Source organism: Gobio gobio (assembly GCF_949357685.1).
Source record: "Gobio gobio genome assembly, chromosome: 25".
In the NCBI taxonomy this organism is placed as follows: Eukaryota; Metazoa; Chordata; class Actinopteri; order Cypriniformes; family Gobionidae; genus Gobio; species Gobio gobio.
Genome location: NC_137121.1, coordinates 29622956 through 29647181, shown reverse-complemented (window position 1 = coordinate 29647181; position 24226 = coordinate 29622956). Strand labels below are relative to the sequence as shown.

The following is a 24226-nucleotide window of genomic DNA, read 5'->3' as shown; positions in this document are numbered from 1 at the left end:
CATTTCTTAATATCATCAATATATCTTAATATCAATATTTTTTAATTTAATGTATATATGAAATTAAAGCTTTTGTAACATTATAAATGTCTTTACTGGTACTCTTAAAGGTGGGGTAAGTGCTTTCTGGTAACCGATGTTGATATCAAATCACCAAATTAAACACGCCCCTATTTTGATAGCTCCGCCCCACACATACGTTACCCAGGCAACGACTATGGCAGAATCTGCTGTGCCAGCCGGCCAAGGGTATGATGTCATCAATAAGTGAAAGCAATGTGTGTTTCTATGGTAATCCAGTTCGAATGTTCAGTGAAAAAGTCATCCCTTACATCCCAAAAACACAAACAGTTCTCATGAACAACTTGATAGCATGAGCACGACAGTCCAACTAACCAACATATTACAACTATGACAAGATTAGAGGGTTATATCGATCACTAAAAGAGGAACCAAAGGAAACAAACATATATTAGGAGTTTATTATCTTACCTTTCGGACACACTTTGTGAGCTGACGCTTGAAACAGACAGTGAGGAGGTTTAGACGCTCAAGGCTTATACGATGTGGAAATGAATGGGTCTTTATCATCGCTGAAGTGAACGACAATACGATCGCAAATGGACAAGCAAGCAAACATGACACATGAACATATTCAAGCAAAAGCCAGCATATATTAGTTCTGTGAAACAAAACACAATCAATGTTACTCGCCTATCGAGAAGAAATTAAGCAACCTCTGCCTTCGCTCCTTGAGCTCTCTCCAGCCCTGGAAAGCTGATCGGATATTTACACGGGTTGTACTTCTTGCTTGATCCTAAGCCTTCTTTTGTTCCACAGACATCTTCCACATTTGTTTTTTATCTGCCATCTCTCTCTTTCTGTCGTTGTTCGGCTAATGTCTGTCCTCTGTCGTGTCTTTTGAATAATGACGTGCACTGAGCGCTTTCTTCTCCTGGACATTAGTAGAGACGCCCCTTACTACTGATTGGCTATAAGTTTGTTTTGGTACTCTGCCCGAGACACTTTTCTAAAGTAGTTTTGAAATACCACTTACCCCACCTTTTAATCAATTTAATATCTCCTTGCTAAGTAAAATTATTAAATTCTTGCAGAGAAAAATTGCTATTTATTATTTTATATATACAGGTGCATCTCAATAAATTAGAATGTCTTGGAAAAGTTCATTTATTTCGGTAATTCAACTTAAAATGTGAAACTAATATATTATATAGACTCATTACATGCAAAGTGAGATATTTCAAGCCTTTATTTGTTATAATTTTGACGATTATGGCTTACAGCTTATGAAAACCAGCATTGACACCCTCCACAAGGAGGGAAAGCCTCAAAAGGAATTGCAAAAGAAGTTGGATGTTCTCAAAGTGCTGTATCGAAGCACATTAATAGAAAGTTAAGTGGAAGGGAAAAGTGTGGAAGAAAAAGGGGCACAAGCAGCAGGGATGACCACAGCCTGGAGAAGATTGTCAGGAAAAGGCCATTCAAATGTGTGGGGGAGCTTCACAAGGAGTGGACTGAGGCTGGAGTTACTGCATCAAGAGCCACCACTCACAGACGGATCCTGGACATGGGCTTCAAATGTGGTGAGATGCGTCTTACCTGGGCTAAAGAAAAAAATAACTGGTCTGTTGCCCAGTGGTCCAGACCTCTCTTCTGATGAGAGCAAATTTTGCATCTCATTTGGAAACCAAGGTCCCAGAGTCTGGATGGAAGAATGCAGAGGCACCCAGTCCCTTTTGCATGAATTACGGCCTCAATGCGGCGTGGCATGGATACTATCAGCCTGTGGCACTGCTGAGGTGTTATGGAAGACCAGGATGCTTCAATAGCGGCCTTCAGCTCTTCTGCATTGTTCTCTTATCTTTCTCTTGGCAATGTCCCATAGATTATCTATGGGGTTCAGGTCAGGTGAGTTTGCTGGCCAATCAAGCACAGCAATCCCATGGTCATTGAACCAGGTTTTGGTACTTTTGGCAGTGTTAAGTCCTGCTGGAAAATGAAGTCAGCATATCCATAGAGCTTGTTTGCTGAAGGAAGCATGAAGTGCTCTAAAATGTCATGGTAGCCGGCTGCGTTGACTCTGGACTTAATAAAGCACAGTAGACTAACACCAGCCGATGACATGGCTCCCCAAACCAACACAGACTGTGGAAACTTCACACTGGCCGAAACCAAGTTCTGAGTACATGTGCATGATTTTACTTTTCAGAGGGCTGACATTTCTGTATTTAAAATCAGTTTTTTTTTATTGATTTCATGTAATATTCAAATTTTCTGAGATTTATTTTTTTGGGGTTTTCATAAGCTATAAGCCATAAATAAAGGCTTGAAATATCTCACTTTGCATGTAATGAATTTATATAATACATTAGTTTCACCCTTTAAGTTGAATTATAGGTGTTAATGGTTAACAATACATAGCCAAATGAAACTCAAAGGGCCGCTCTGAGAAGAACACACTAAAGTTGCACCATTATTTGCCCGGAAATACTTTATAGAGATCAAAGCAATTTTTACTTAAAGTCTTCTTAAATTTATATCACAACAAATTATGCATTCATATTTTAGATTTTATAACAATTGACTTATAACAATAAAATGCCTTTTAGGAGCAAAGAACTAACCAGGGTGAATATGTACAAGCATCTTTTTAGCTGTGCGACAGAAGCATCTTATGGATTTTTGTACGACTTCATAATTTTTTTTTTTTCACAACCGTCAATATGACCTCATGCAAAGTTCATTGTGTTAATTTGTGGTGGCTGCTCTGCAGTGTGCCGATCTTTCATATAGTCCCTTTTATGAATTATTCAATATCAATTTATTTTGCATAAGCAGCATAGGATCTATCTTATTCTCAGCTCTGATAAGGACTGATCTTGTATCCCCTGAAGACTTCATAAAAAGTTCATGTTTTGTATTTCTCTCGCCCTGCAGACTTGCCAAAAAATCTTGGTTTGGTAACTTCATCAACCTAGAGAAAGAGGAACAGATCTTCGTGGTTATTAAGGACAAGCCACTGAGCTCTATAAAAGCCGACATCGTCCACGCCTTTCTCTCGGTAAGCAATCTATTTTGCATGGCTCCAATCCCGTTTCATTCCTCTGTTGTGAATGACAGCTATGAATATTTGAATACATGCTTCTACGTTCTCCCTATCAGATCAAAAGACTTTCTTCACCGCAGCAGTTTTGATAGGCTTGGCCGGAAGCCTGTGTTTTTACATTGGCAAACACCTTTATGATTTGTGTTTCATTTCTGTAAAATGCTAGTCTGTGATGTTTGCATCCTACCCGTGGCTGCCTCTTTCATTAGAGGTCAATGGAAAATCAACGCAGGGCTTGAATCATTAGCATATAGATGTTGTGCCTCGAGAGGTTTGTGGCGAAGGGAAGAGAGTTTAGTATGTCGTTTAGACCTGCAAGTGGTTTAAACGTCTGCTTAAAAAGTTGGTTGTCATGGTTAGTGAGCTTTTCCTCACCTTCAGCTACACGAAAGTTATAAAAAGCCACACTTTTGAAGTATAAAGAGGTTCCTCGTAGGTGCTTCCAATGTAAGAGTGAACCGAGCCTTGCCTTTCTCCTTCCTCAGATACCCAGCCTCAGTCACAGCGTCGTCTCGCAGACAAGTTTTCGGGCCGAGTATAAATCCACAGCCGGCCCCACCGTCTTCCAAAAGCCTGTTAAGTTTCAGGTAGACATCACGTACACCGAGAGCACCGCGGCCACCAAGGAGAACGGCATCTATTCAGTCACCTTTACTCTGCTCTCAGGTAACCACAGCGACCGCAATCAACCCCACGTTACACCACCAATCATCAAGCCCGTAGAGCGCGAGTGTGGTTTGAGAATACAAAATAGCTGTGGGTAAAAGTGAATTATTTTGACCTTGTTGAATCTTATTTGGGATAATTACATTAAATTTTGTAGGAATAACCTGCAACAGTATTTTTAATAGGAAAACAATCCAAGGTAGACAGATATTGGGTCAAGTTAGCAGTATGGTTGGATGATAAAAGTTAAAAAAAATATATATATTTTGATATTTTTCTGACTTTTGACAATCAGTATGTCTAACCCGAACCCTAACCCTGACCAACAAGCCTTTGTTGCCAAATAGATTTAAAACGTTTAATGTTTAATGTAAAAGTTTATAAATATTTGATCATTTTCATTTCTATTCACCAATACATAGTTACTATAAAAGAAGGTTAAATTCTGTTTATTACTCAAACATTTTAATGCTTGAAAAATGCCATGGGGGGAATATTTTTGAGTGTTTAACAGTGTTGTTTAATGACATTGGGTCTCATTCACTAATAATAATTAGCAGACTATTTGTATTTATGCGCACAGGATTTCTCACAAAAAATGTATTCTGACTAATACTGGCACAATACTGCCGCGTACATTAATTTGTTCTTAACCTTGTTGTAATGTTAATGTATTTGGAGTATTCTAAATTAGTGATTGTCTACCCAATGTTAGTCATTTGCATAAAACACAACCAAACCATCTCCAGATTAGGCTCAGCAAACATATGATGCATATATACTGTGTATATATATATATATATATATATATATATGCTGTAATATATTGTGAATATTTAATGTAAAGCCCATTCTTGACAGTGTACACTTAATCTTGGTTAACTTAGACAAAGCTAAATACAGGTGTAAACGGGGTCTAAAACGGTTTGAGCTTGTCCACTTTCGACCACTTCCAGAGGTAGTTGAAAACATATTCGACCGGATTGCTTTTGTAGTGTAAATGCTCATGTGGTCTAATGTGTTCCAACAGCCACAAAAGACTGCATACTCTCAACCTAATGACCGAATGCAGAAACATTAAGGGAAGTGTGCTAGCCAGATGGGATTTAAACTTTGTCAGCTAAAGACCCAAGTTTGGTTTGTACGAAAAATGTACCAAGCACAATGTTCTCTCACCATTCCTGATTTCTAATTTCTGCTATCAGAGCAGAAACGAAAGCTGCTGCTCTCTGGGTGTTTTTTCGTTGTCTCTAGACACGTTCATATGTAAATTGTCCATTAGATCGAAAGATCTGAAAAAAACCCACACATACACCCACCCATTGACCCTCCCCTTGAAGAAATCAGGACAGAAGTGTTTGAAAGTGGACAAGAGACAGATTAAAACACCAGGTGTAAATGAAAATGTGTCTCCCTTGTCTACTTGTGATCTGATCGACCAAAACTTAATACCAGGTGTAAACTGAGTCAATGTGACAGCTTTAGAAGCATATCCATTTAATTCTCAGATTGAGCCAAATAGCCTCTTACGCACACCAATTATACCATCAGTATATTGCAGAAGTCGCAATAATAATGTAAGTTAAATTGAACACCTAATACATTTAAGTATTGGCTAATGCATCATTCTCCTTTATTTTCTTCCATTAGTATTCATTATGTCTCCACATAATAGCATCAATAGCAGCTCTTTTCCACTGCAGTGTGTAGCCCATGTTGTTGTCCACATAGCTGAGATAAGAAGTTACAAGTAGTTTTATAAATTCCTGCCAAATTCCTAAAAGGCTTCAAGGGCTCATGGTCTTAATTGAGATTTTTCTGTCTGTGGTTGCATTTCTCTTTTTACTATGGTGCAAACCAAGTGGCTTGAATGAGTAGTCAATGAATCGGTCTTAAGGAAACCCCCGCTCCAACTCCCGGTTTCAATAAGAAAATGTCAACGGGCTCTTTTCTATTTACATATGACCTGTTACACTTTATTGTAGGTCCAAGTCGGCGTTTTAAGCGTGTGGTAGAGACGATTCAGGCGCAATTGTTAAGCACACACGACCAGCCAGGGGTCCAACAGCTGTCTGGTGAGTATAAATCCCCTGTCCCTTCCCCCACTCCGACCCGAGCCCCACGTTCCCTCTCATGCCTGTTTATACCTCTCTTCCATCATGCATGTCCCCCCACCCCTCGTCCACAGCACACCGCAGCACACCATCACAATATTCTCCACATGATCCCACCCTAAAGCAATCCCCTGCAGATGCTAGAAGAGATGGGGAGTTTTCCAATTCGTGGTGATTCCCTTCGGCCACACCGCTGCTCCCATTTCTCAGACGGCATTAACGGTAGAATTCCCTGACAGTTCTCCAAACGTGAGCACCTCAGCTTCATGATTTCTGGTTTTGGGGGACTCTGTCTTTTTTGGGTGATAGATCTGGGCTGGTAATGTAAAGGTTTCTGGTACAGTTTCAGAAACCCCCCAAAACTGAAGTCTTGCTCTGTCACCATCAGTTTGATCAGGCAGCAATTGTGCTAAACCAAACAGAACACAAAACAACACAAATCAGGGACATTACAATAAAATATCAAGTTTTGTAAAAATATTTTTCAGTGTATACATTCTAATACCTTGAACTATGAAGAGTTTCAAGGATGAACAGCTTATTATGTGGTTCATCAGAGGAGAAAAGAAAAGCCACTTTTTTCATCCTTTTATTCGTTTACCCCGTGCACGTCCTCTCTTCTCGACACATGATAATATTTGACTGTGTCCCAACCATCTCCCTTGATAACAGCTCCACCTACTGGTCTGATAGATGAATAACTTCATCTTATAGACAAAACCAATACATATAAGCCAACTTTCGAGGTTTTATAAAATGCACACTAACACAGATTGTGGCAGTAATTACTGGCAATGGAATATTTACGATATTAGGATATAATATGGATATTTTGTTACTGTATATTTAGCAACTTTGATGTTTTTCCTTATTTGTTCAACACTCAAAGGTTCTGTACATGGCTGAAATTTTATATATATATATACATTTTGGTTTGACTGCATATACATATATATATATATTATACATACAGTCAAACCAAAATTTATTCAGACACCTTCAACATTTTCTCACATTATCACAGTTTATTCGCTATAGTTTAGAAAATGGTAATAAAATATGACAAGAACTCAGAGTTAAATTGTGTCTGAACAAATTCATCTTGATAATGTCAGATAACTTTGATTTGTAATGGATTACAATCAACCTGATCAGCTGTCAGCTGTTAAATTTAAGTAAACAATAAGATAATACCAATTTAGATCAACCAATGACCAAGCAATGCTTCAGTCTGTGGTGTGACAGGTCGCATTAGAAATGAAAGGAAAAAAAAACACTTAAGCTAAACATGGTCAGGTCAAAGTGTCTGAATAATTTTTGTCCCACATTTTTTTAAACAAAATTTTACTGGTAGTCCACTGTATGAAGTATTTTTTGGGTATAATATGTCAAAGTTTACTTTATTTTGCTGTCCTCACTTACATAAATGAACTATAATGTCCTGCACCCACTAGTAAAAAATTATATCTGGTGTCAGATTAATGATACCTAATGATAGGAAGTAGAAGTTGTACTAATATATGTACAGATAAAGTACAACTTCTACTTCCTATCATTAAGTATCATTAATTCTTCCTTGTCATTAATATCATAAAAAGAGGGGGAAGTAGTCATCAACAGTGTTTGTTACTGCCACTTTGGGGATATTTCAGGGAGTGTTGGGCAACAGGAAGACATTCCTGACCATCTCAAGAGAGTAGATCCTTCCTTTTTCTCCTCCTGTCATCCTTCTCTGTTCCCTTTCACTGTGTATCTCTCTTTCTCCTTCGCTTTCACTCAAACATGTCACATTCATTGCACTCCATGTCTCATTGAGCACTGTATGACTCACTGTGAACGCACTACAGCACTGCACAGATGAATGGCACATACTCACAGCAGTCAGATTACACGTACCGTTCCGAAAATAGACATTAATAAATAAACAAAAATTACAGATTTAATTATGTTGTTTTGTGGAGGAGGTTGTGGTTTTCTGTGTCTATGCAAATAACTAACCTCCTAATGTTCTTTAGATTCATAAAACTATTTTTATTACAAACAAGCATAATTATCCACACAAACTTGTCTAATAACCACCCAACCAAAGTCTTCTCACCCCTAATGTAGTCTAGATGAAGACATCTGGCCCCATGCTTGTTAATGGGAAATTGCTCATTTGCTTCACTTGGGCATGATGAAGAGTGCACGCAGCAAATCTAATGAGCTAATGCGATGATCCAATTTATAAACCAAAAAAAAAAAAAAGATTTAGGGAATTTTTTGCTCTTATTTGTGAAAGTTTTGTTTTGTGTCAACACGCGTTTCTCTCTCTCACATGTATCCAGAGAACTCTCAGTGTGCTGCAAAAACCGGTATAGTCACAAAGTCAAAGTGTGGTAAGACTCTTACGGCTTGTGTGTTAAATACACCAAGTTGCACCACAATTACAGTGGACCAAAAAAGTATTGAAACACTTAAGTAACACTTCAAAATGTCTGCATGTATTAGCTAACAAATCAATCCGATTGGCATTTTCACAAAAAAACCCTGCTTTTTTGTAAAATGTTTTGCTTGAAAAGCATGTTTGTGCTAAAATAAAAGCCACTTGCTTTCAATTTATTAATTTAAATTCTTGCAGGCCCCCTCGAAGTTGGCTGAGGCCTCCTGGTTAAGAACCATTGGTTTAATACAATGACATTCAGACATTTTTTGTAAGACTTAAAGGGCAGTTCACTCAAAATTTAGATTCTGTCACCAAAGTTTCCATCTAAATTTGTGAATAAAGCAGCGTTTCTATCCCATGTGTTCAAGAGAACAAAATTTCCTGGGAAATTTGCACAAAATATCTGTAATAAAAATGGAAGTTTCTGCAATCGCGGAAGCCACTGTGGCTCTATTTTCCTCCATCATAAATGACTTGCATCTCACAGCGCACAGACGAAACGCAATAAACACTCATGTTATCTTGCATTCAGATGTTGGTGTTTGGGGTGTAATCGCATGAGACGCCTCTGGGAGGTCATTTTATCACATCGTTGTGATGACAGACTTTGGCTTAGGCATTTCAGAAGGATCAAACCAACATTTGAGATGCTGTGCACTGGAGATTGGATACTTTAGTCCAGATATCCAATCCCCTCCTCTGTTGTTGAACATCAAGGGATTTATTTAGAAAATCCATTGTATTTTATGCATGTGACTTCTTATCAGATGATAATTTATGGTCACACTTTAGTTTAGGGTCCAATTCTCACTATTAACTAATTATTACTAACTACAACATTTGCCTCAATAAACGCCTAATTACTGCTTATTAATAGTTAGTAATGTAGTTAAGTTTAGGTTTTGGGTAGGGTTAAGGGATTTAAAATATGGTCATGAATAATGCATTAATATGTGCTTTATAAGTACTAATAAACAACCAATATCCCAGTAATATGCAAATAGTTAATAGTGAGAATTGGACCCTCAACTAAAATGTTACAGAATTTTTTCCTCAATTGAATGCACATTTTTAGAATTTATGTGCATCTTAGCGTTTCCATCCAGTATCTTTTTATGCGATATCCCAAAATGCACACAAAAATAGGTGAATGCAAACTATTTACTTCCCTCGTATCATTCCAAAGCTGTATAAAAAAAAAAATTCTTTAGACATGATGGTGATAAATGAGGGCAGAATTGTCATGTTTGGGTGAACTATCCCTTTAAGTATCCAAAAGGTTTTTGGGGCCACTGAATTACTTTATTATGCACACTGCCCTTTTCCTGGTATAAACCTGTTATAATCACAACACTTGTAATCACGCATGTCGTGTATTACATCCAATTTAAAGTGCACTCAGCCCTATAAATACCATTTCACATGTAATGTAATTGAATATGTAAGTGCGGCACAATTTAATTTTGTTTTAAGTTTTGTGCACACTAAAACACTAAAATGTGCAACAGAAACTGGCTGTTTACATACTTAGTGTGTGTGTGGCTTACAAACCTTGTCTTATGCTGCGTTCCAGGCAACCCGTAACCCGTGTTTTTCCAACCTTCTACCCGTGAAAGTGCCCTGGAATGGCAGTCAAACCCGTGACTTCCCACCAGTGAACTCGTACTAGATCGATGTACTCCCAGTTACGAGCTCTGAAGTCACATAGCCCGCGAAACAATAATGGCGTAAAATAAAAGGGATAACAGCTTCTCTTGCCTTACGCAACATTTTTCTCCTCCGTTTCCCTCAAACAAGCAAGGAGTAAGCACCTTTGGCGATATAAATTATTGTAAATGAGCATAAGCCCTGTACGGTCCGCCATGCTTTGTTTACATCGAGCTACCACAATTCCTTGCGCTCAGGCTGTTTGGCGTGACTTTGCCTGGAAAGCTACAAAGTCGTGACTCGTGGTTTGAAGTCGTAACTTACGGGCTCAAAAACCTGCCTGGAACGCAGCATTCGTTTTTTGACTACGTGTGCCAAACAGACGAGGCTATACATATGCACACCAGAGGCTCTGATGTGCCCCCAAAGGTTCAAGCAAAGTTTGGTGTAATTTGTTACGAGTTGTGTAGTTATGAGTTTGGAAGTATTCTAAATCAAGTTCACTAAAGTGGGTTTTCACATGCAGTCAGAGATGGCTGAAGGCTAGTCTGAGCCTCAGATGGACCTGACCGTCTGGTGCATATTACACATAAATGCCAAGAACTTTTGAAAATTGCCATTTCCAGTCGCCAGTTCCAGGAAGCAGAATGCACAGGTTTTTTATAGCCTGTCTAGTAACAAAAAGTTTACATCAAGTCTGTTAGAAGTGAAAGAACTAGTTACTGCATTTGCCAAAGTTTGTGAGGTTTTTGTAATTTAGTCTTTGTTGTTAGTCAGTTAATAGCTTGTTTAAATAATTGCTCCACAGTCTCTGTGTGTACAGGCATTGGTGAATACATTTATGTAAAATGTTTGTAGACATAGTAGTCTTTCCATCCATCAAAAAATATTTTTAATTAACAAAATTACAGAATATACACTGGTGCTTGATGATATCTATTCCGCCTGTGGAATATAGTGTATAATTGAACCGGACAGATGACACTTCAGGCTTATATGACTTTGAGAAGTGAGCAGAATGAAGATTAAAGGATGCGTGTGTGGGTTTTCTGACTGATCTATGTGTCATTCTTTCTGCAGTGACAGAGTGTACAGATGCCACATCGCTTCGCTCATTACATTAGAGCCTTTTCTAATGATCTAGCCTTTCTCATGTTGGCTATATAAAGCCATGTGATACCCATGTGCTTCACCCCTACCAAAAAATCCAGCTAAAACCATCTTTAAAGTCAACATGAAATTGAACCCAACAATATTTAATGTCATAGTATGTTCATGGTCTTACTGAGAATGATTTTCAGTGCACATTACTGCAAAGAAAAAAACAAAAAACAAAATGTTTTTCTTTTTGGAAAAGTATAATAACTTGCTTAAGCAACTTTCCTTTTCAACTGCCTTCACCTAAGCCAAAAATAGGGTTGCCAAAGCAGCTTATCTGTTTAGATACTGTTGTCTCAGCAATCTGACCAGTAGTTAATGAGTAAATGAATTGCAGTTGATATTAAAATAGGGTACTTCAATAATAGCAAATTACAGCATATGCGAGAGGTCCCAGATTCATATCCTGGACGAGCCCCCAATTTATGTTACGACCCAAATTCGGCACCAACATAAAAAGCCGTTCAGAAAAATAGTATGGCCAGGGCAAGAAAAAAGAGCAAATGTATTGGCAGCAAAAAAGTAACAAAACAAACAAGCAAGGGAAATATAAACATGGACTGGCGAGCTAACTAATCTAAACTACAACTCGGAGTTAAAACTTTCCTAACTCCCGTGAAAAATAACAAACACAAAAGAATCTTCTGGGTCAGCTTACTTACCTATGCTTTCCCTCTATTCTAACATAACTAAACAAATAAAAACTCACCATACTGTACAAAAGAAAAGTAAAACAAACTCCCTAACCACCAACAACAGGCTTCCTGAGGTACTGTAGGCCAAGGTGAAGTGCCATCAGCAGCTCTTAAAGGGTTAGTTCACCCAAAAATGAAAATTCTGTCATTAATTCCTCACCCTCATGTCGTTCCAAACCCATAAGACCATCGTTCACCTTTGGAACACAAATTAAGATATTTTTGATGAAATCAAAGAGCTTTCTGACCCCTCCATAGACAGCAATTTAATTACCACTTTCAAGGCCCAGAAAGGTAGTAAAGAAATCGTTAAAATAGCCCATGTGACTACAGAGGTTCAACCTTAATTTTATGAAGCAACGAGAATACTTTTTGAGCACAGAAACAAAGCAAAAATAACGACTTTATTCAACAATCTCTTCACATCTATGCCAGTCTCCTACGCTGTTGATGTAGTGTAAACAGTTCAGCGCTTCTGAGTTCTATGGCAGAATAGTGGCTCACCATTGGCTAGCTCCTGCATCTGCATTACATGTGTCGTGGTGCTCACAGGAACTGCATCGGCCAATGGTAAGCCGGCGTTCTGACATAGCGCTTTGGGGGTTTTCTCACAAAAAGTATTCTCGTCACTTCATAAAATTAAGGTTGAACCACTGGAGTCACAGGACTATTTTAACATTGTTTTTCCTACCTTTCTGGGCCTTGAAAGTGGTAATTAAATTGCTGTCTATGGAGAGGTCAGAGAGCTCTCAGATTTAATAAAAACTATATTAATTTGTGTTCCGAAGATGAACGAAGGTCTTTTGGGTGTGGCACGACATGAGGGTGAGTAATTAATGACAGAAGTTAAATTTTTGGGTGAACTAACTCTTTATATCGGGTATTAGAATAATCAGGCTCCGCTCCCATCTAATTGGCAACTACACTCAGAAAAAAAGAGAAAACAAGGAAAAAAGCAGGGGCCCGTAATGATGAAAAATAAATATTACCACAAAGATGCTCTTGGGGTGAGCTTGACCTCCAGCCTCCACCTCAAGGTGAAAAAGACTCCTCAAAAGTAGTCTTCAACAATCAACTGCAACTAGACTACATGCTAAACCTCAACAAGTATTTCCCTGCTATTGTTCTCACAAAAAATGTGGCTTATTTTTTTGGTTGAATATTCTAATAACTTGGAGCTATTTCATGGCAGAATTAAAATGGGTTACAAATGCTGTTTCACATTGACTTTAAGGTGGTAGCTCTGATTTTGAAACACGTAGCTTGTTTCTAACTGGTCCAAGCTGATTTAGATTGTTGACCAGCTGTTAGGGGAACTGGCTGAGAAGTTACACCATCTTGGTCTAGGTTGTTACTGGAAAAACCAAGTCATACCAGCTTAAGGTGGTCAGGTAAGCTGTTCCAAGATGGTTCATTTGGTTGACCAGCCAGTAGGAACCTAGTTGAATCTGGGCTAGAAAAAAAAATGTATGCATGTTTGGCGATTTATCTCATCCAAGATGGTCTACCAGCCTAGCTAGGTGCCTACCATCTGGTAGTCCAGCTTATCAACCATCTAAACTACAACTAATTATGTTGCTGTTGCCCAATTTGTAGAGTATAGCGCTAACAACCCCATGGTCATGGTTTCCATTTCCAGGGAACAAATATTGTAACTTGAATGTACTAACCAGCTTGGACCAGCTAAGGTACACTGGTTTTAACTGGTTTAACCAGGGAAGCCTCATATCTTGTACTAGAATTTTAAAAGTTAGTGTGGCCCTTAAAGCTTCTCCAAGTCGTAGTCTTCACATTTTTCCCCTCTCCTTTCTCTTTTCCCCTTTCTGTCCACTTCTCCTCATGTGAACCCATTGTTCATTTCTTTGTTCTCTCTTTTTTCCTTTTCTTCCTATCTGTGTACCTAGGCAGCCCATTGAGTAACTTCTTTGACGTAATTAAACAACTTTTTTCAGACGAGAAGAATGGCCAGGTGCCTCTTCCACCTGGCACGCCCAACAGACACCCATCTAACGCCCATCGCTACGACCCTCAGCCTAGTGACTCTAAATGCCCAGCGGGCAATCCCAGGGACAATGCCAAGCTGGTGGCATCCATTGGGATTCAGGAGCAGCCCTAAAACTTTCCCAATCAAGCTTTTTCAAACGTACAAGCACTCAAAAGTGTGCATAATCTTAGAGGCGATGGAATTTATATTTGGACAATCTTTTGTATGATGGAATGACTGTTTATGACAACTTAAGACACAAATCCAGGCACATTTCCTCTTTCATCGTCTTTGCCATGTCAGTTTGCCAGCCCCTTCCCGAACCCCTGTTGTTTCTACCCCCAGTTTTCATGTCTTTACGTCTGCCTTCCCGTTTTCCTCACCTTTGTGACGGCTTGTCTTTGCTGCTAGGAATTATCCAGAAAACGTATTAAAACGCTGTCCCACTTCCCTGCACATCCTGTGACGGACATTTATTGACAGACGGCACTTTTCATGGCGAACAAGCAGGTTACCAAGGAGATGGACACTTCATCCTTCGTCACACTCTTCCCTTCCCACTCTCCGGTCTCACCACGCTTGACAAGGACTAAAATACAAATACACACACTACTTGCCCTACCAGCATCCTAACCTGTTAAAATGGTTGACTAGCTGGTGGGAACCGGCTGCGCCAACAGACTCTGTTCCAAAACTTAGTGAGCTGCCTTTTAAGATAACCAGACGCCCCACTTTTCCCGGAAGGTCCGGAAGTCTCCTGAATACTGATAGCTGGTCCCTGACGCATGCAAATTAAATGGAATATCTGTAAATCGATCAAGTGAGAGAGAGCCTGTTTCCACCTGGTATTACGATGCGTTTTCGGTGATCCGATCACAAGGGGTCAGCCAAGACACATTACCTTTACACCTGGTATAATCACACGTGTCTTCTATGACCACTTGCATTTGGATTTTCGTCTCGCCTCTTTTTTTATCACACGCAACATCACTTTTGGCGCACGAATACTATTGAATGAACGAACCCACATTAGGCAGCTTACGCTAATGAATATAATAGTATAATTTAATTTTTTTATATTATGGTGGGGGCTGGGGGTGTTGTACCCTCTTTTGGAAATTAGTTTTTATGGAGTGGGATGTCTGGATACCTCACTTTATAATGCAATCCCTTAATGCAATGCAATAAACTTTGTAATAAATTCAACATAGTGGGTTAAGCACTTTAAGCAGTCTAATTAAAATAAGGACTATCTTACCCAATATTTGTTTTTTATATATTTTATGCACATTAGAGAATGGAGCTGTTAGCATATAGCAACATGCTAACGTCAAACTCTGTTGTCAGTTCGAGTCACATGTGCACATAAGGTGAGGAGCGCTGTTTGCATGTCACAGAGTTGCTAACTATGAAGAGCATTTTAAATACGTTTTTAGCTTAGAAACATGCTAATGGAAAACTTTAATAAATCATTAGATCGAGTCTCCAGTCCACATGGCGTGAGGAGTGCTGTTTGTATGTCACAGAGTTGCTGCCTATGAAAAACATTTCATATAAGTTGTTAGCTTAGCAACATGATAATGGCACTGAAGTGAACCTATGAATGGAGTCTCCAGTGCGCACACTGTAAGGTGCTCGTTTATATGTCACACCTCTGTTGAAAAAAACCCCAGCAGATGCTGGTTAGGTATGTTTTGAAGCATGGCAGCCGGTTTGAGCTGGTTTAAGCTGGTCAAGTGCTGGTCCTAAGCCAGTCTTAAGAAACTAGCTCCAGCTCAGGACCAGTTTATAGCCAGCTCAGGACCAACTAAGGACCAGCATAAACCAGCTCAAAACCAGCTGCCATGCTTCAAAACATACCTTACCAGCATTTGCTTTTTTTTTTCTTCAATAGAGACGGAGTTGCTGCCTATGAAAAAGTTTCTAATAAGTTGTTAATTAGCAACATGCTAATGGCAAACTTTCTTAAATCTATATAGAATCAAATCTCCAGCACACGTGGCGTGAGGAGTGCTGTTTGTATGTCTCAGAGTTGCTGCCTATGAAAAACATTTCAAATAATTTGTTAGCTTAACAACATGCTAATGCCACTGAAGTCAATTATGAATGGAGTCTCCAGTGCGCGCAGTGTAAGGCAGTGTAAGGTGCTCATTTATATGTCACACAGAGTTGCTGTCTATGAAAACATTTCTAATAAGTTGTTAACTTCGCAACATGCTAATGGCAAACTTTACTAAATCAATAGAGAATCGAGTCTCCAGTGCACATTGCGTGAGGAGTGCTGTTTGTAAGTCACGCCGAGTGTTTTAACTCATTCACTTACGATTACGATTCAGGAAAACATCATAAGCCTGGTGCACATTTTGGCTATGATTTTGCTGTCTAAGGCACGTTTTCAGGAGTTGTAAAAAAAGTTATTTCATGGTAAAAATTTGGAAAATCATCCGGCAAAAACAAATGTGTGTATCTTGCTTTAGAAGGCAGTAGACAGCAAGGCAGCTCACTAGGTTTGGAACAAATTCACACTCAAACACACACTCACACAACTCTTTGTACTCAGATTCATAAAGACCATAGGACAAAAAAACAAAACGAAACGCACGGCAAGAAGGAAAAGATGACTTTGAAGAGCTTGTCCTGGGGATGTGGATTTTTTCAAATTGTATCGTTTCATTTGCGCTCTCTTTTATTTATTTATGAATTTATGTTTGAAGAAAATCACTTGATCTTAAATCATTGCTGCAAAAGGACTGAAACATGGTTTTCAGTGAGTTTGGGACTCGGGATGGGGTGGGGGGGAATAGTACTGAATGAATTTATCCTAATGAATGAATCTCTGTTGTACAGATTGAACATAATTATGTACAAATAAAATGTCTAGATGTGACACTAGCTTTAGTTCTGTTGTAGATTCAGATTTGAAATCTTGTGTTGCTAGTCTTAAATTATGATTTAACCCTTGTATTTCTGTATTTATTACGTGATGAAACAATTTGTTTCATTGAATCGATTTGGTTAGACACTGAAATACAGTGTTTAATTATTTATTTTTATTTTTTTTTGTCTTTTTTCTCTGATCATTTCTCATGTTCACTACCAGCAGATACAGAAAAAAATGTTGAATACATTGTGGATATTTTTGTATATTTCCTTCTGTTTTATCTCTGTCCTTATTTATGATCATCCAGTATATATATTATGAGAATTTGAATGTTATTTATTTATTTATTTATTTATTTATGACAATAATGTGTTTGTTTGTATCAGGGCAACACAATTTTGTTCGTTTAAAGAAACTTTCTAATGTCTTGATTTGTAAAAGTACCGTGGACTTTACGAATCTTTCTTTGCTAGCTTCAAAAGAGAACAAAATAGTATGTAAAAACAAACAAACCACAAAAAAGCAAATTTAACATTAATTTAAGAATGTAGTTTAGCCTCTATGGGGAGGAAATGAACTTCTCGATATCAATGTCAGCTTCATATCATTGTGTGTGTACAATGGATGACAAAACAGCTGTTCTTGGATCAGTTCTACTGTAAATATGATGTTGTGGCCTAAGGGAAACTTGAAGGCCGTTCCTGCTCTTTGCTTTTGACTTGTATTGCTGTGTGCATGCACGCTTTTTCTTAGCATGGCTTTAACGTAACTATTCTCAAAAATCGCACTATTTTCTCAGAACAGCTTTCCTTACATCTTATAATGGAAAAAAGAGAAACACCTGCCATCAGCTTTAACCTCTGTTAGTCTCTGCGATTTTTCGTTCTCTTTGTTTTCCTGTCATGTTTTCCACTATGTACGCTGTAAGCGAGCGATGCAACGCAGCTTTTGCTCACTTGCGGTGTCTCTTTATAAGATGCTTCCTTTTGTCTGTATGTACCTCGACCAGGAAAGATTCGGATGTTCACGGCCCCCTTTTTACAGACAGCTTGTTTAAATGAAACAATAATGAAGCAATACCTGTTGTGAACTTTCCTATTTTATACAGTTATAAAGCAAAACTTCAAATGACAAAAAAAATAAAAATGTCCATGCAGAGCAGGAACATGCATTTAAAGTTGTAAAAATCCCCTTGTATCATATCTGTGAGCAATTTCAGAGAGAAAAATGAAACAATAAACTCATTCACTTAATAGGATGATAGTAGTGAGTGTTCATGATTGTATGTCACTGAGTGGGCGTGTGTTCAGTCAAACAATGATCAAAGATATATGATGTCCATGACTGCTATAGGCCAAGATTACTTTACATGCATGCACATTTGCTGAAATTAGCTTTTATGATTAAAGAAACCGTTTTATTCTCGGATAAAGCACCGGATGGATTGCCATGTGTGTGTGTGGTCTGTGGCGTGTGTGGATTGCCATGTGTGTGTGTGTGTGGATCTGTGTTGTGTGTGGATCTGTGGCGTGTGTGGATCTGTGGCGTGTGTGGATTGCCATGTGTGTGTGTGGATCTGTTGCATGTGTGGATTGCCATGTGTGGATCTGTGGTGTGCATTTGTGGATTGCTGTGTGTGTGGATCTGTGGCGTGTGTGGATTGCCGTGTGTGTGTGGATCTGTGGCGTGTGTGGATCTGTGTTGTGTGTGGATCTCTGGCGTGTGTGTGTGTGGATCTGTGGCGTGTGTGGATTGCCGTGTGTGTGTGGATCTGTGGCGTGTGTGGATCTGTGGCGTGTGTGGATTGCCGTGTGTGGATCTGTGGTGTGCATTTGTGGATTGCTGTGTGTGGATCTGTGGCGTGTGTGGATTGCCGTGTGTGTGTGGATCTGTGGCGTGTGTGGATCTGTGTTGTGTGTGGATCTCTGGCGTGTGTGTGTGTGGATCTGTGGCGTGTGTGGATTGCCGTGTGTGTGTGGATCTGTGGCGTGTGTGGATCTGTGGCGTGTGTGGATTGCCGTGTGTGTGTGTGTGGATCTGTGGCGTGTGCGGATTGCCATGTGTGTGTGTGGATCTGTGGTGTGTGTGGATTGCCATGTGTGTGTGTGTGGATCTGTGGCGTGTGTGGATCTGTGGCGTGTGTGGATCTGTGGTGTGTGTGGATCTGTTGCATGTGTGGATCTGTGGTGTGTGTGGATCTGTGGCGTGTGTGGATCTGTGTTGTGTGTGGATCTGTGTTGTGTGTGGATCTGTGGCGTGTGTGGATCTGTGGTGTGTGTGGATCTGTGGCGTGTGTGGATCTGTGGCGTGTGTGGATCTGTGGTGTGTGTGGATCTGTGGTGTGTGTGGATCTGTGGTGTGTGTGGATCTGTGTTGTGAGTGGATCTGTGGCGTGTGTGGATCTGTGGTGTGTGTGGATCTGTGTTGTGTGTGGATCTGTTGCATGTGTGGATCTGTGGTGTGTGTGGATCTGTGGCGTGTGTGGATCTGTGGCGTGTGTGGATCAGTGGCGTGTGTGGATCAGTGGCGTGTGTGGATCAGTGGCGTGTGTGGATCTGTGGCGTGTGTGGATCTGTGGCGTGTGTGGATCTGTGGCGTGTGTGGATCTGTGGTGTGTGTGGATCTGTGGTGTGTGTGGATCTGTGGCGTGTGTGGATCTGTTGCGTGTGTGGATCTGTGGTGTGTGTGGATCTGTGGCGTGTGTGGATCTGTGGCGTGTGTGGATCTGTGGCGTGTGTGGATCTGTGGTGTGTGTGGATCTGTGGCGTGTGTGGATCTGTGTTGTGTGTGGATCTGTGGCGTGTGGATCTGTGGCGTGTGTGGATTGCCGTGTGTGTGTGGATCTGTGGCGTGTGTGGATCTGTGGCGTGTGTGGATCTGTGGCGTGTGTGGATTGCCGTGTGTGTGTGTGTGGATCTGTGGCGTGTGCGGATTGCCATGTGTGTGTGTGGATCTGTGGTGTGTGTGGATCTGTGGCGTGTGTGGATCTGTGGCGTGTGTGGATCTGTGGCGTGTGTGGATCTGTGGTGTGTGTGGATCTGTGGCGTGTGTGGATCTGTTGCATGTGTGGATCTGTGGTGTGTGTGGATCTGTGGCGTGTGTGGATCTGTGGCGTGTGTGGATCTGTGGTGTGTGTGGATCTGTGGCGTGTGTGGATCTGTGTTGTGTGTGGATCTGTGGCGTGTGTGTGTGTGGATCTGTGGCGTGTGTGGATTGCCGTGTGTGTGTGGATCTGTGGCGTGTGTGGATCTGTGGCGTGTGTGGATTGCCGTGTGTGTGTGTGGATCTGTGGCGTGTGCGGATTGCCATGTGTGTGTGTGGATCTGTGGTGTGTGTGGATTGCCATGTGTGTGTGTGTGTGTGGATCTGTGGCGTGTGTGGATCTGTGGCGTGTGTGGATCTGTGGCGTGTGTGGATCTGTGGCGTGTGTGGATCTGTGGCGTGTGTGGATCTGTGGCGTGTGTGGATCTGTGGCGTGTGTGGATCTGTGTTGTGTGTGGATCTGTGGTGTGTGTGGATTGCCATGTGTGTGTGTGGATCTGTGGCGTGTGTGGATCTGTTGCATATGTGGATCTGTGGTGTGTGTGGATCTGTGGCGTGTGTGGATCTGTGGCGTGTGTGGATCTGTGGCGTGTGTGGATCTGTGGTGTGTGTGGATCTGTGGCGTGTGTGGATCTGTGGTGTGTGTGGATCTGTGGTGTGTGTGGATCTGTGGTGTGTGTGGATCTGTGTTGTGTGTGGATCTGTGGTGTGTGTGGATCAGTGGTGTGTGTGGATCTGTGGCGTGTGTGGATCTGTGGCGTGTGTGGATCTGTGGCGTGTGTGGATCTGTGGCGTGTGTGGATCTGTGGCGTGTGTGGATCTGTGGCGTGTGTGGATCTGTGGCGTGTGTGGATCTGTGTTGTGTGTGGATCTGTGGCGTGTGTGGATCTGTGGCGTGTGTGGATCTGTGGCGTGTGTGGATCTGTGGCGTGTGTGGATCTGTGGCGTGTGTGGATCTGTGGCGTGTGTGGATCTGTGGTGTGTGTGTGGATTGCCATGTGTGTGTGTGGATCTGTGGCGTGTGTGGATCTGTGGTTTGTGTGGATCTGTGTTGTGTGTGGATCTGTGTTGTGTGTGGATCTTTGGCGTGTGTGGATTGCCATGTGTGGATCTGTTGCGTACATTTGTGGATTGCTGTGTGCGTGTATCTGTGGCGTGTGTGGATCTGTGGTGTGTGTGGATTGTCGTGTGTGTGTGGATCTGTGGCGTGTGTGGATTGCCGTGTGTGTGTGTGTGTGTGTGTGTGTGTGTGTGTGTGTGTGTGTGGATCTATGGCGTGTGTGGATTGCCATGTGTGTGTGTGGGTCTGTGGCGTGTGTGGATTGCCGTGTGTGTGTGAATCTGTGGCGTGTGTGTATTGCCGTGTGTGTGTGTGGATCTGTGGCGTGTGTGGATTGTCGTGTGTGTGTGTGGATCTGTGGCGTACATTTGTGGATTGCTGTGTGTGTGGATCTGTGGCGTGTGTGGATTGTCATGTGTGTGTGTGTGGATCTGTGGTGTGTGTGGATTGCTGTGTGTGTGTGGATCTGTGGCGTACATTTGTGGATTGCTGTGTGTGTGGATCTGTGGCGTGTGTGGACTGTCATGTGTGTGTGTGTGTGTGTGTGTGTGTGTGTGTGTGGGTCTGTGGCGTGTGTGGATTGCCGTGTGTGTGTGGATCTGTGGTGTGTGTGGATTGCCGTGTGTGTGTGGATCTGTGGCGTGTGTGGATTGCCGTGTGTGTGTGGATCTGTGGCGTGTGTGGATTGTCGTGTGTGTGTGTGGATCTGTGGCGTACATTTGTGGATTGCTGTGTGTGTGGATCTGTGGCGTGTGTGGATTGTCATGTGTGTGTGTGTGGATCTGTGGCGTGTGTGGATTGCCATGTGTGTGCGTGGATCTGTGGCGTACATTTGTGGATTGCTGTGTGTGTGGATCTGTGGTGTGTGTGGATTGTCGTGTGTGTGTGTGTGTGTGTGTGTGTGTGTGTGGATCTGTGGCATGTGTGGATTGCCGTGTGTGTGTGGATCTGTGGTGTGTGTGGATTGCCGTGTGTGTGTGGATCTGTGGCGTGTGTGGATTGCCGTGTGTGTGTGTGGATCTGTGGCGTGTGCGGATTGCCGTGTGTGTGTGGATCTGTGGTGTGTGTGGATTGCCATGTGTGTGTGTGTGTGTGGATCTGTGGCGTGTGTGGATCTGTGGCGTGTGTGGATCTGTGGCGTGTGTGGATCTGTGGCGTGTGTGGATCTGTGGCGTGTGTGGATCTGTGGCGTGTGTGGATCTGTGGCGTGTGTGGATCTGTGGCGTGTGTGGATCTGTGGCGTGTGTGGATCTGTGGCGTGTGTGGATCTGTGTTGTGTGTGGATCTGTGGTGTGTGTGGATTGCCATGTGTGTGTGTGGATCTGTGGCGTGTGTGGATCTGTTGCATATGTGGATCTGTGGTGTGTGTGGATCTGTGGCGTGTGTGGATCTGTGGCGTGTGTGGATCTGTGGCGTGTGTGGATCTGTGTTGTGTGTGGATCTGTGGTGTGTGTGGATCAGTGGTGTGTGTGGAAATGTGGCGTGTGTGGATCTGTGGCGTGTGTGGATCTGTGGCGTGTGTGGATCTGTGTTGTGTGTGGATTGCCATGTGTGTGTGTGGATCTGTGGCGTGTGTGGATCTGTGGCGTGTGTGGATCTGTGGCGTGTGTGGATCTGTGGCGTGTGTGGATCTGTGGTGTGTGTGTGGATTGCCATGTGTGTGTGTGGATCTGTGGCGTGTGTGGATCTGTGGTTTGTGTGGATCTGTGTTGTGTGTGGATCTGTGTTGTGTGTGGATCTTTGGCGTGTGTGGATTGCCATGTGTGGATCTGTTGCGTACATTTGTGGATTGCTGTGTGCGTGTATCTGTGGTGTGTGTGGATTGTCGTGTGTGTGTGGATCTGTGGCGTGTGTGGATTGCCGTGTGTGTGTGTGTGTGTGTGTGTGTGTGTGTGTGTGGATCTATGGCGTGTGTGGATTGCCATGTGTGTGTGTGGGTCTGTGGCGTGTGTGGATTGCCGTGTGTGTGGATTGCCGTGTGTGTGTGAATCTGTGGCGTGTGTGTATTGCCGTGTGGATCTGTGGCGTGTGTGGATTGTCGTGTGTGGATCTGTGGCGTACATTTGTGGATTGCTGTGTGTGTGGATCTGTGGCGTGTGTGGATTGTCATGTGTGTGTGTGTGGATCTGTGGTGTGTGTGGATTGCTGTGTGTGTGTGGATCTGTGGCGTACATTTGTGGATTGCTGTGTGTGTGGATCTGTGGCGTGTGTGGACTGTCATGTGTGTGTGTGTGTGTGTGTGTGTGTGTGTGTGTGTGTGTGTGTGTGGGTCTGTGGCGTGTGTGGATTGCCGTGTGTGTGTGGATCTGTGGTGTGTGTGGATTGCCGTGTGTGTGTGGATCTGTGGCGTGTGTGGATTGCCGTGTGTGTGTGGATCTGTGGCGTGTGTGGATTGTCGTGTGTGTGTGTGGATCTGTGGCGTACATTTGTGGATTGCTGTGTGTGTGGATCTGTGGCGTGTGTGGATTGTCATGTGTGTGTGTGTGGATCTGTGGCGTGTGTGGATTGCCATGTGTGTGCGTGGATCTGTGGCGTACATTTGTGGATTGCTGTGTGTGTGGATCTGTGGTGTGTGTGGATTGTCATGTGTGTGTGTGTGTGTGTGTGTGTGTGGATCTGTGGCATGTGTGGATTGCCGTGTGTGTGTGGATCTGTGGTGTGTGTGGATTGCCGTGTGTGTGTGGGTCTGTGGCGTGTGTGGATTGCCGTGTGTGTGTGTGTGTGGATCTGTGGTGTGTGTGGATTGCCGTGTGTGTGTGGATCTGTGGCGTGTGTGGATTGCCGTGTGTGTGTGGATCTGTGGTGTGTGTGGATTGTCGTGTGTGGATCTGCGGCGTGTGTGGATTGTCGTGTGTGTGTGGATCTGTGGCGTACATTTGTGGATTGCTGTGTGTGTGGATCTGTGGCGTGTGTGGACTGTCATGTGTGTGTGGATCTGTGGCATGTGTGGATTGCCATGTGTGTGTGTGGATCTGTGGCGTGTGTGGATTGCCATGTGTGTGTGTGTGGATCTGTGGCATGTGTGGATTGCCATGTGTGTGTGTGGATTTGTGGCGTGTGTGGATTGCCGTGTGTGTGTGGATCTGTGGCGTGTGTGAATTGCCATGTGTGTGTGGATCTGTGGCGTGTGTGGATTGCCGTGTGTGTGTGGATCTGTGGTGTGTGTGGATTGCCATGTGTGTGTGGATCTGTGGCGTGTGTGGATTGCATGTGTGTGTGTGTGTGTGTCTGTGACGTGTGTGGATTGCCGTGTGTGTGGATCTGTGGCGTGTGTGGATTGCATGTGTGTGTGTGGATCTGTGGCGTGTGTGGATTGCCGTGTGTGTGTGGATCTGTGGCGTGTGTGGATTGCTGTGTGTGTGTGTGGATCTGTGGCGTGTGTGGGTTGTGTGTGTGTGTGTCTGTGACGTGTGTGGATTGCCATGTG

At 42.4% G+C, this 24226-nt stretch overlaps 1 protein-coding gene across 2 annotated transcripts in view; it reads left to right on the top strand.

Moving 5' to 3' along the window:
- Positions 1-13948, top strand: part of brsk2a (BR serine/threonine kinase 2a) — a gene marked incomplete at both ends in the record, with an annotated part of 315947 nt that extends 301999 nt beyond the window's left edge. The window contains 4 exons of one of the 2 annotated variants that reach the window (XM_079809884.1): positions 2959-3082; positions 3613-3793; positions 5779-5868; positions 13785-13948. In XM_079809884.1, the coding sequence (XP_079666010.1) occupies positions 2959-3082; positions 3613-3793; positions 5779-5868; positions 13785-13948 (559 nt within the window). Of the gene's footprint in view, positions 1-2958; positions 3083-3612; positions 3794-5778; positions 5873-13740 lie in introns of both variants that reach the window. The other variant, XM_079809883.1, reaches the window with a different exon arrangement.
- Positions 13949-24226: the final 10278 nt, after the last annotated feature.